The sequence below is a fragment of the Neopsephotus bourkii genome, unplaced genomic scaffold, assembly GCF_033783945.1.
Source record: "Neopsephotus bourkii isolate Nb327-2 ecotype Australia unplaced genomic scaffold, CSIRO-AGI_Nbou_v1 NB_1825, whole genome shotgun sequence".
Lineage (NCBI taxonomy): Eukaryota > Metazoa > Chordata > Aves > Psittaciformes > Psittacidae > Neopsephotus > Neopsephotus bourkii.
This window is the reverse complement of record NW_026902298.1, coordinates 4,700,702-4,713,839: the sequence shown is the minus strand read 5'-3', so window position 1 is coordinate 4,713,839 and position 13,138 is coordinate 4,700,702. Positions and strand designations below refer to the sequence as shown.

Genomic DNA, 13,138 nt, shown 5'->3' with positions numbered 1-13,138 from the left:
GGATTTCCCAATATATTTTATAATCCTCCTGATGTGTGCTTTAAAAGATAACACATGGAACAAAAATAGCTGAAAAACAACCCGTGTGAAGATGCGCAGAGAAAGGCATCAGCTGGGTAGTAAAATATTTAAGGGGAACCTCTTCTTTCATGCCTTTCTTTTTTGTTTTTCAACATAGTCATTATGTGCACCAGTAAGAGCATCTATTATGTGCTGCTTAACAGTTAACACTTAACAGGACTTTTTCCACCACTAATAACCAACCCACCAACAGATGTCTGAAAAAATCATTGTATTTCAACCCCATGCTCTAACCACTCAGTTTGTGATGTTCCCCATAGGCCAGATGACTCTGAGGACACAGCACGTTCAGGACTCTAAGATGGGCTTTGTAATCAATGCAATATACTCAATGGCGTATGGGCTCCACAACATGCAGATGTCGCTGTGTCCAGGCTACGTGGGCCTCTGTGATGCCATGAAGCCTATCGATGGACGGAAGCTCCTGGAATCCCTCATGAAGACTAACTTTACCGGAGTCTCTGGGGACATGATATTGTTTGATGAGAATGGTGACTCACCAGGAAGGTAATGTTGACATTGTCAGACTGTTTGATACCAGATATGTTAACTATGTGCATAGTAGACAAATGCAGACTTGACATCAGAGCTAAGATATCATACTTTTATTTTCACATTTCCTGATCTTTTGTAGATTTTTTCAAAATAACTTTTTTTAACATGCCTTTTTTATGATGTTTCATGTTAAAGACATGAACTTTGAGCCATGCAATCCTCCTACATGAGTCTGCATTTTCATCTCTACCATTTATAGGTATTACTTCTCACTACAAACCACCAGACCTTCAACTTCTTGTTCACAACCATGACAACCACCACAGCCTTGCTCTCTCTCAATATAGGTGCTTGAATATATGTGTTTGAGCAATGAGCAATCATAACAGACATCATTCTTTGGTTAAGAAAGGTAAAACAATATCAGAAATTTTGTATTGATTTGTCTGGGATTTTTGTTCCCATCAGAATTATTGAAAATCTGATTCCATGTCTTTCAAATAAAGCATTCCATTTGCATAACAGACTGCTATCAATTCATACTGTGCTGCTATAAACCAAATTGAATTTAAACAAACCTTATTCTGATGATAACTTACATACATGTATATACATACATCTAAGAAATAAAATACAAGCTTTCTTTTTCTATGGCGTATATTCAGCATCCATATAAATGTACATTAAAAAGAGTAATGAGGGTTATTTTCTGGGTTTCTGCCTATTAAACACCCAGAAAATGAACAGCAAGTGTGATAATGGTCAAAGCATATTTTTTCCCCCTATATTTCGATAAGTAAATCACTGCCTCATTCACTGCTTTTCCTCCGGTTTTACTGAGACAGCCTTTTTTGTCTATTTTATTGGGAAGTTTTTATATGTCTTTGTGATGGCACCATATAAAAAGATGACTAGAGGGAAAATTGTTCATCCTGTACGCTCATTTAAATTTTGTCTTCTCCCACTCATGTGAACTGAAAGGAAAGCATTAACTTCTGAGGAAAAGACAAATCTACTGGTTAGAATATTTTGATGTTTCCAAAATTTTTGCAATTTCAGAACTGATTTTTTTTCCTTACTTATTTTATTTGAAAACCTGTAAAGTCAGCATTTTCCCCAAAAGAGAGCAGGACAGCCACATACAGAGCAGTCTGTTTGTGTCTCTGGAGACATAAATTCTCAAACTCTTTGGACTCAGACTCTAGGGAAATGCACTGTGGGCTGGTAGGAGAACTCAGATGCAAACTGGCAGAAATCCAGGAAAATTTCAGATGGAAATTTATTTTCAGCCCTGTGTTGGTGAACAAGGCTGACTTCCGCTAAACTTTTCTATTTTTACAAATAGCTGAATTCGGAAGAAAAGTGCTCAGACTGGATTTTTCTGACCAAATTATTTTTAAAAAGACTTGTTCCAGACTTCTCTTAAAGGATTCCCATTTAGTTTTAATGACGCTGAGATGCAGTGGGCTGCATCCTACCTTATTCCGATCTGTTTCACTCATTTCATAGAATCATAGAATAGTTAGGGCTGGAAAGAACCTTAAGATCATCAAGTTCCACCCCCCCTGCCATGGGCAGTTACACCTCACAATAAACCATATCACGCAAGGCCTCGTCCAACCTGGTCTTGAACTCTGCCAGGGATGGAGCATTCACAACCTCCCTGGGCAACCCATTCCAGTGCCTCACCACCCTAACAGGAAAGAATTTCCTCCTTATATCCAATCTAAACTTCCCCTGTTTAAGTTTGAACCCATTACCCTTTGTCCTATCACTACAGTCCCTAATGAAGAGTCCCTCCCCAGCATCCCTATATGCCTCCTTCAGATACTGGAAGGCTGCTATGAGGTCTCCACGCAGCCTTCTCTTCTCCAGGCAGAAACTCTGAAAATGACCACAAAAAATGACATGTGGCATGACAACACCAATGACAATATCTAAATATTGCAAAGAAATCTTTAGCTTTACTTTTTCTTCATGTTGGCATACTTAACAGTCATGATTTAATTCCATTTGTTGCAAGGAATTTAATTGAATGTCTTGGGTCTTTTTAAAGTCAATTCTATAAATGAAGATGAAGGAATTATATCATGTGCAGTCATTTGCTCAGTAGGACAATAGTGTTTCTAGTAGTATGGGGACATCACGTTGATTGACCACCTTGGGGTATCTCAACTTTAAGAAAGTCCAGCCTGACTAGAGTTGTATGAGATACAGTAGTGCTCTGTCTACTCAGACTGTGTGTGGTGACAAAATGGCCCCTGTGTGTTTGCTTTTGAAACACAGTTCTTTATTCTCCATTCTATAGCGGTCACATCATTAAATCCAGTCCATGTGCTTAAATTAGCCAACACTGAATTCAAATGTACTTTTTCATGTTAAGCCTTTATAAGACGCTCCATCTCTAATGCCCAGGTTTTGAGTAGTTCATAGTCTTTTGAACAGTTTCAAATACTATTTGCAACAGCTGGGAGATGGTGCAATCATACTGGAACAACTCATCTATCTTGTTCACTTGTGTTGGTAGCTGCATCTCTACTTTGTAAAGCAGAAATCTAAACCCTTGCAGCTGTAATGTGGTAGTAGTGTTAAGCAGGAAACTGGAATATAAAAGCCTTTCTGACCTAGATAGCTCAGGATTTTGATGTATAGCAAAAAGGGGTTGATATTATACAACACATGATTAATCCCACAAGATGCTTTGAATCCTGTCTCTATCCCAAAGTCCTTTATGTGTATGTTGATCTTTAAGCAGATAGACAGTCTAGAGAAGGGCTTGTTTTATGTGAGACAAAGACATGAAAAAAACAAATTAAAATAGAAGAGACAACCATGATTTCTCAGGAAGACTAACAACTATCTGCAAATACTATTAAAGCTCCAAAGAAGGAATCAAGAAAGCAGAAGGCAAGAAAGCAAAATATTGACGTTTTGTCTGTACTACCAATAAAATATGGTTTCTCAGCAACTTCATGGCACTTCAGTTTTGAAACAAGTGTTTTACACTGTGACTAGGGCACTGCTGGAAATTGCACCATCTGGTCTCTCCTATCCTAAAGTGACAAACTGCCCCTGTGGTACCTCAAGGTAGCCCCAGGAATCCAGCGACTCCTGGATCTCCATTATAGAACTGGACTTACTGAGTGTGGCTATTAGTCCATCGATGCTCTTCTACACAGAGAAGAGACAATAAACATATTGAGACAATAGGTTATTTAATTTGTTAGATTTCTTTCCAGTATTACCCTTGGGATGTGTGCATGGAACTACTACTGGAGACATAATTTGTTAGGTCCTGTGGCCTGTTAAGCATTGGCAGTACTTTCATTTATCTGCCCATGGATCTCTGAATTGACAGCTATAACAAAACAATACTCAGAGGAGTGTTACAGTGACATGACAATGTTGAATAGACTTCACAGTGGCTTCTGGGCTAACTTTTCAGTTATTCTGCTTGATTCTTGAACAGACTGTTACTGTGCTTGTGAACCTCAAACAAAATCCCTGAGTTTCTAAAAACGTGTAAAAGCCTGTTAATTTGTATTTGCATGTGTGTTATTTGGGTTCGATTCATTTGTGTCAGTCTGGCATTCACATCTCCAGCTCTGATCAGGTCATTCTCAAAGGTGTGGTCATTTCCTTCTTTATACAGGATGGAAAGTGAAATATTCCAGACTCCAGGAGTATCATAAATTGTTATTGATGATTACTTCTTCTTTTGGAAAAACTCAAGAATCATACGGTATTGGTAATATCATATTGCCCGTTCAGTCACACTCCACTTTCATTTTCTTTCACAGGTTGCTTGCAGTCCTGATCCAAGCCTCTGTGTGATTTTGGCATTCAATCCATGTCACAGTTTCCCCACTGTAACAGTTAGTTTCCTGATGCAAAGCATCCTGGGATCCATGGGTGGAGAATATTATAGAATAGGCTTACTGTAAATATTTTATGTCAGCATGGGAAAAATATTGATGCTTTATACAGTATGAATACTACTTGTCAGTCTTATGTTTCCTCAAACCTTAAGAGAGATACTTGGGGATCTTAGTTAAGAGACTGTTCTATTTAATGAGATGGTTCTTTTATCTCTGCTTTGGACTTCACTAATTACACTCTGAAAATGTCACTCTTAATCCAACCCCTGCTTTGCCTTAGGGACTAATTTTGCGCCTGCTGCCAGGAGAAAGTTGTCTCCTCATTTATGAGCCAGGCAGGTTTTCTAAACCTATGAGTGTTAATCTTCTCAATCTATACTGATTGATTTTTTCCATTGGTGAATTTCATGTTGCTTCATCAGATTATTGCAAAACTCACTAAAGAGGAAGCAAAGAAAAGCATGACATCCTCACTTCAGGAGTTGCCCAACTTTCCAAACATGAACTGGCCTGTGAGGCAGAAAGATAACCTGGTGTTCAGCATGCTGGTAGAAGGCTAGTGAGCCCTACACTGCTGCATGAACTTTCCTTGAGACTGTAGGAGCTAAATAGAAAGTAGGAGGAAGAGGAACATGAACCTAAAAACTGTTATCAGCTCTAGCTCTGTTCCTAACCCTTCTGTTCACAGATAAAGAGGTGATCTGACCTGAAAGGAGCTGAGGACTGAGGCATGAATACTCTTTCTCTTCCATGCCATATTGTACAATGAATTAAATGTGTTCTCACTGAGGAATCATATAAAAATGAAGGGGGGTGTGTGGATGGGAGACAATAGCATTTGCTGCTGCAATGTTGTAGAAGAAAAAGAAAATAAAAGGCAAATCTCAACATCAGTTTTCAAATGCCTGGTCAACAAGGTTCTTCTTGATAAGATCTCCCGGGAGCCTCAATCAAGACCCATATTCCTGGAGGCTGTGCCTGACAAATGATGCCCGATTCCTTTCTGGTGCCACACTGAATTGCATCTTGCGGTCTTACAGCAGGGGAAGTTTCTTTTGATCCCGCAAGCCTAGGTTTCTTCAACTTCACTTTACAAGCTCAACTGTCTTCAGGCTTCCTCTCTCAGAAGTGGAATAAGCACCTGCACAGTGAGGAGCACTTAGCATAGGGAACTGCCATTACAAGTTTAGATTTCTCTGCATATTCCATAGGGGGATCCTTGGACAGCTAGGCTTCCTTATGCAGTTGGCTTCAGTGCTGAAAGTTACACAGGATGAATCCTGTGTCTGGCTCATTTCATTGTTTTCCTGAAATAAACACACTCATTCTCAGAAGCTCAGCCACTGAACCCCAAAGTGTTCAAATAGAAGAAAATTAATCAAAATACAAATGAAAGGAAGTATTATATCATAAAAATCATTAGGACAGACTTAAGGGAAGCATAATGCTTTGAATTTTGTTTTCTTTCTATAAGTTTGATATTGACTGTACAGTGTTCCTTTAATTTGAAACATTTCATGATGTTCTCTTCAACTGAGCTATGTCTCCCCTTTCTGTTTCCAAAGATATGAAATTATGAATTTTAAGAAAATGGGGAAGGACTACTTTGATTATATCAATGTTGGCAGCTGGGACAATGGTGAGCTGAAAATGGACGATGATGAAATATGGTCAGAGAAAAATAACATCATCAGATCTGTGTGCAGTGAACCCTGTGAAAAAGGCCAGATAAAGGTAAATATTTTCTCCATTTACTTCAGTCATGCAGAATGCAAGTTTTTCCTAACTCTCCCATGGAGACAAATATCCCACACCTTAACTAAAAAGTACAGACTTATATATTTAGTACTTACTTGTATCATAGTAATATCACAATTTTCATAAACTGCCATTTTCTTGTACTCTTGTGTCTGTGAATTACGACTTTTTTTACTTATTTCACAAATACTTTAGAACAGGCACTGCTTGTGGGCTTTTTGTTGTATATTTTTACAGCATCTGATTCAATGGATTGCAAATCCCTGAGTGGGAATTGTCAGTCAATTATAGCAAATATAGTATAGCAAATTGTCAGACAAATCATAAATAATAATTGCTATTATTCCAGTGCTAGACATAGACACCTAGACTGGAACATTATTACTCAGATCAAATTTGTGGCATCATCAGAGAACATCAATAACTATCATTGCATAGAGCTTCAGGAAATGCAGGTAACATTTGTTTTAGTCATGTATGTTTTACTGCTGCTTTATTTCCCAGGTGTTTGATTTTTCCTTTCTACCTTTCATGTTGCTGTTAGTAAGGAGGGTAAATGAATCTGTCATATATTAATTATACTCTATTATCCTTCAGCACAACACCGCAGAACAGTTAAAATCCTGCAAGTCCTTAGCTTACCATGCAGTCATTTATATAAAAGCCTGTAGAACGAGGGGATGAGCATGGAGAGGAGCTCAGACTGAAAAAAGCAGCTGTAATTTCTGACATGTTTCACTGGAAGCTGGATCACTTTTCTCCTGTGTTAACATGGCATGCCTGTAAAACCTGGCAATCAGCTGCAATGACATTCTGGTGGGAGGCTGATAATGCTCTGCAACATAAAGTGAGCCTCTTCAGACTGAGTTTTCCAGAGTTGTAGAGCAGTCATCATGTTTTATTCACTAACTGGTCTTTGGCAGAGTTGGTACATGAGTTTCATCAGACCAAATGTCTTCAGTGTAGGCCATATACAGTTGTTGACATTTCTGAACTTCTTTGTTTTCAATGGAAATGATTTAGTATTCCAGATCAGGAGTCATCTCATCCTCGTGTAGGCTCTGAAAACACTTAAGATGCATCTCAACAACAAAGATTTGATAAAATCCATACACAAGCAACTCCAAACATTTGAGATAGTGTGGACATACATTTATTTAAATGTATACAGGTTCAAAGGATTGCCCAGATGACAAGAGGAGGGGAAAATAAGTTTTTATTTAAAGAGAATTATTTTTATTACAAGGGGCAGAAGAGATTGGTTTCAGCTAAATGCTACAATAAACAATTATTCAAAAAATTAAAAGGATGAAGAAATAGATGTCTGAGCAATTTAATGCAAAAAAATTTTGACCTGATTCTGAGTAGTAGAGAGCAATGATATTGATTCCATAGAAGGATACATCATTCTTCTCTGGATTCACCCCCAGTTGTTGCTGGGTAAGAAATTATCAGTGTACCAGTTTACTGCCAGATTGGTCAAATTCCAAGTATTTTATAGAAGGTATTGATTTAGTGAAAAGTTTAACAGGCAAGTGTAAGTGAATTGTTTTGATAGAATGTTTAGGTGGCTTGATAATAGTATATGGTTATAATTTTGTCATTTCATTTTCCTGAGTATTTTATGCATTGTAAAACTATGGATTTTTGTAATGCATCATATTTACCAGGATATGTGTCTAAAACTTAGGGCAAGATTTCTAAGAATTGATTTTCCCGGACATAAGAAATTTTGTCGTTTGTTCAACTTTTTATTCTAGTTCAAAATGAAAGAAAGTCTGGTATGTGAATTCTTCTAGAGGACAGCTATTCTGTTTTGCAAGTAGATTAGTCTTAACACTTGTAGAGCAAATTACATATGCTCCTGTGGGCTCTCTGCCAGTTTAGATGTTTCAGTGTGGATTTTTCTTCTTTTCATACTTTACAATTTTAAAAACAAAACAAAAAAATGACATTTTAAAGTCACCATATTGCTGATGAAAATGACATAATTGACCTTTTTTTCACTGCAGCATTGCAAAGAGCAATCTAGTTATTTTTGATTACACTCCTTTACATTTCATTGATTAAGTTTGCAGTAAAGACATTGGTTTTTTAAGCCACCTGCTAAATTTATCATTGCAAAAGGCACATAAGTCAAACTACTTATGCTGTAATTGGGAGTATTAGTTTAGAAAATATTTGGGAAGAGCAGGGAAGCTGGGAACACTTTATTTCAAAAGAAAGACATATTGACAAGAAGCACAGATGTTTTTAGTGCCCAGAGATGATAAATAAGGATCTTGAAAAATCTGCATCTCAGTTATGAGCATGCAAGAACGTTTGGCAGTAAATTATAAAATGAGAAATCAGGTCAAATGTTAAAATGGATAAAGATAACATTATCATTCTTAAATGTTAATTAGAATTGCAGTAATTAAATAATCCTGGAAAAGGCATGTTCAGTTTTTATGTCTGGAAAAAAATCAGTTTTAACAAATTACTCACATCTGGGTGGAAAATAAGCACCAAAAAATCTTAGGGTAATGAGCCCTTAGGGAAATAATGTTTCTGAAATGATTCCTTGTATGGACCACAATGGAGTGAACTATATGCCTTGTGTATCACACGGTGGCTTCTGTAGGCACATTGCCAAGTTAGAAATATTGAGTTTTGTTTATTCTAAGATGGAAAAAGCATCTTATTGCCAGTCTGTACCTCCACTTATACTTCTGTGGCACTGATGGTATCTTTATTCTGGTACACACATGATGGGAGAACTGAGAACTTGAGTCATTTTGTTTAAGCAGAAATATCATTAAAAGAAAGTTCATTTAAAGTAAACTTCTAAAAAAAACTCTATTAAAGAAAAAGGGATTTAAAAATTAAATTAGCAACTGGGGCAGCATGAATGCATATTTATGTTGTTAAACCAAATGTCAATTTTTGTCTCAGGTGATCCGTAAGGGAGAAGTGAGTTGCTGTTGGACCTGCACTCCTTGTAAAGAGAATGAATATGTATATGATGAATACACATGCAAAGCCTGCCAGCTTGGCTCCTGGCCCAATGATGACCTCACAGGTAAATGGGTTGTGGCTGTGCTTATGTTGTCAATGAAAATGTTCTGAGCTGAAGAAACAAATGCCAGACACAAGTGAGTATGAGGACTGTCTCAGTCACATTGAACTCAGGGACAGAGCTGACTTTTGAACTGAGGCTAGTATTTGTCCCCTCTTCTCAACCTGATCCAGGAATCATCGGTGTAATTAAGATGCTTTCTAAAGACCTGAATTACTAGATCTAGGAATAAAAACATAGTCCTGGTTTTATCCTGTCCTAACATCTAGCTGGCGATGCAGACCTTGTCCTATCCAAACAGGTAAGGAAATTAAGTCCTTGGCAGAGAAATTATTAAGAGAGGTCAGTTTTCAGTTTTATTTTCCTCCCATGCAGGTACAGAAGAGTCACACAATACTTTCTTTTTTTTAATCTGAAAAAGTTATGAACTAGTTGCTGTAATTACTGCTGCTAAATGCATAAGTGTTCCATTAGTCCTTTGCTCACCAGAGTCTGCTGGACTACAGGGTTCATGTTCTTCTTGTGTATATCTCCATGCTCTTGCAGAATACCAATTTGGCTGCTTTAGAGATAAATTACTCCCACACTTGTACCCCACAGCCTCTCTTCTTTGTGACTAATAAACAGAATTCAAGAATTCAAACGCTCAGAGCACAAACTACTTCAAAACACCTCAAGGAGCAGGTTCTCATTGTGCCGGCCTCTTTATGGGCAAGGGGAGATGAGACAGGGTTTTTCTAAAGAGCAAACAAGCTTGTTTTTATATAACTTCTGTTGATGAGGGGAGAAATTTTTAGGGTGAAAGAGAGGGAAGACAAAAAGAAAAAGTTTTCTGGATGAACTGATGTAAGTGGAAGAGTGTCAGGCAAGGCTTCGCCTATAGAAAGTTTTGTATATATAAATTACTCCTTTCCTGGTAAGGAATGCTACATTGCTATAATATAAGAGTTAGGTCACTTAATTATAGCAAAAATATCATTTAGCCATGAAGCTGCTGGGGTATTTTACAGAAAATGTCAAACATGAGACTTTCAATGATAAAAAAAACTTCTAACTGCAGAAGCTGAAACAGCAATAACATGGATTTGCAAGTGCTCCCCCAGCCCTGACTCCCAGGGCACTCAGCAATCAGCCAGCAAAGCCGTCATATCAAGGAGAATGGAGAAGAAGATAAAAAGAGATTCAGCTCCACATATCCCCCAAAGGACAGTACTGAGGATGTGGAATAATCTCATACAGGTTCACATCCCAGATAGGCTATCCAGAAGCCTCCGAAGCCGATGTTGCAAAGACAAGATCAGCACATCAGGCTGGCCAGTTTATGACAGTGAACTAGTCGTAAATCATCAACTCTTCAATCACTTGGGCTCTTGTTTGAGATGTGGCAGATCCCAACTTACATCTGTTTCAATAAGCAGCTGAGGTTTTACCCAAAGGAGATCAGTTAGAAAAAGAGCTGCTATGAGTCAGTTAGGAGGGAACTTGTCCAAGTGCCTCAATGGACCATTCCAAAGACTCGCTTCTGAAACATGGAGAATGGGAACAGCCCAAAACCATAGTGAAGTTTGGGTAATTAAGCCTGCAAGCACCATATGTAGGCCAGGTTGGCCTTTGGGCCCTGTGCTTTGAGTGGCTCCCCAGGGCATGTGGACCTCCATGCCTCAGTCAAGGCATCAGTCTGTGCTTGTGCAAGAATTTACACTCTGAAAGTCTTACTTTGCCCTCGGGATGGAAAAGCAGGATGAGGTGGCACCTGGAAAACCCCTGTAGGATGAGTCAATGGTTTTCTAATCAGCTCTGTTTTAACAAAGAGTAGTTGTCTTTTTAGTCAAGTCAACTGCTTTGTTTGTATTACATGAGCTGCTACATTTTGCAAACCATTCATCTGGCTTTAGACATGCATTTTATGTCTTTATAAGGACCAAAGTCAATATACACACAAAACAACCCCTCGAATTCGGTGCCAAACAGTGTTCCTCAGGAGATCTAACCCATATTCCTTAGCCAGGCACAAATTCAGCAGGCACTGTTTGGACATTGAACCTCCTTTGGACTTCATGAGCACAGCTGATATAATATTCACTCCTGATAACAGGGCATCCATCACAATAGCTTCATGGCTCTGCAGTTCTCACTTAACTTAGTATCCACATTATGGCTGGATCTTGTTTTATTTAGCTTTGTATCAAAAACAGATTTTAAAAAGCCTGTTCCCAGCTTATCCATACAGTATATTGAGCTGTATTTTTAATGGTCATAATTATAGTCCCAACTCTTACAGCTTGTAAAAAACTGTCTCAGTCTTGTTTACAATGTAAAATGTAGTAATATATGTGAATGAAAAATAAGGAGAGGGAGATGTGTTTTGTATTCTGGCAAGGAAATTTCCCTTCAGTTTTATAAAGCATACACTAATCTCCTTGAAATGCCCCTAGATCTGATACTGAATCAGTCTATGTCTCCTTACTGCTTGATAAAGCTGTGTCTTAGATAATAACAGCTCCACAAGGCTACACATTTAAAAAGCTCATTGGAATAAGTCTCCTGTGCACGATCACCTTCAGATGAAAGTCCTGTAAGTATATTAGCCACGAGCCTGAGAAGGCTTTAATGTAGAGCTGTACCTCACTGTTTGCCAGAGATGTGAACTTGGATAAAAACATTTTTGGAATCCTTTCTTGGCTCAAACAACAAAACATTGCTTCTTCATCTTTCTTATGCTCACTGACCAACATCGGTTTTGTGCCACAAACTTCACATATAAAATGTGTACTGTTGCTCACAGAAAGGAAGAGAGATTGATGTCTTTTTCCAATCGCCTGTGAAAAATCAGAATTCAGATGCAGGAGGGGATAAGACAGAAGGGGTGCAGTACATGTAGGAAAACAAAGTTATTCTCAGAACAGAAGAAGACATTGGAGTTCTGAAGTACAGAAAGGTACAGAAAATTCGAAGGTAGAAAGAAAGACAAACAAAAGGAAGGAGTTTCTCTTGATTAAATCAGTTACTTGAAAATGTTTCTATCTAGAAGTAAAGCTGAGGTGAGAAAGGGAATGTTTAGCCACCTATATTTTATTTCCTCACAAATCCTAGTTTCATAGCTTATGTATACTATCAATAAAATAGTCACTCTCTTCCTTTTCTCCAAATGTGTCTACACCATCCCAACACTCAACCAAAGTAATTCTTTTATCCTCCTGGTTTAGTATCAAGATGTGCTTTCCAATCTGCTGTAGCTCCCCTTGTTCCTCATGCAATGTGTTAACATCTGTACATTACAGCACCACTTCACACATTAGTATGGCCAGTACGGCTGAGCCACATGCTCAGAGCAAAGAGAAACTCACGGGCTTAAGTCCAAGCCCTTCTTTATATTTTATTCACAGTGGAGGCAAGATAAAGAGATGCCAGGCATGTTTAAATACAAATGAAGGGATTTTCTTAACACTGAGGACTAAAATCATATGAATTTTCAGCAGCTTAATGGGGGTGGCTTTTTGGTTCACCAAAAACCCACTTGGCTTTGAGGACATGGCCTTCTGTGTTCAAAAATGGTGCCTTGGAAAGATCACACGAGTTTTGTTTGGCATCTCAAAGGTTTTTCATTGGATGTAGGAACATCTTGGTGCAGTTATCAGTAGTGCTTGTTTAAGGACATTTTTGAGGCAGGAAAGAGGCAATTATTCTCTCTGTCATTCAGGGACAGCATACAACAATAGCAGAAACTAAGTTTTGTCTAGCAACCTCTGGGACTGCAAGGAAAGCAGGTGATATTAATTTCACTGACACCTGGATTCTCTTCAGGTTGTATTGACATTTTTCTTATCCCCTGTGTAGTCCAAATATGCTGGCTATTTGATTTTCTTAA

At 38.1% G+C, this 13,138-nt stretch overlaps 1 protein-coding gene across 4 annotated transcripts in view; it reads left to right on the top strand.

Annotated features, from left to right (window-relative positions):
- Positions 1 to 13,138, top strand: part of GRM5 (glutamate metabotropic receptor 5) — a 260,905-nt gene that overhangs the window by 215,952 nt on the left and 31,815 nt on the right. For all 4 annotated transcript variants that reach the window (XM_061343758.1, XM_061343760.1, XM_061343757.1 and 1 more), the window contains 3 exons: positions 342 to 588; positions 6,020 to 6,188; positions 9,147 to 9,273. In XM_061343758.1, the coding sequence (XP_061199742.1) occupies positions 342 to 588; positions 6,020 to 6,188; positions 9,147 to 9,273 (543 nt within the window). The remainder of the gene's footprint in view (positions 1 to 341; positions 589 to 6,019; positions 6,189 to 9,146; positions 9,274 to 13,138) is intronic.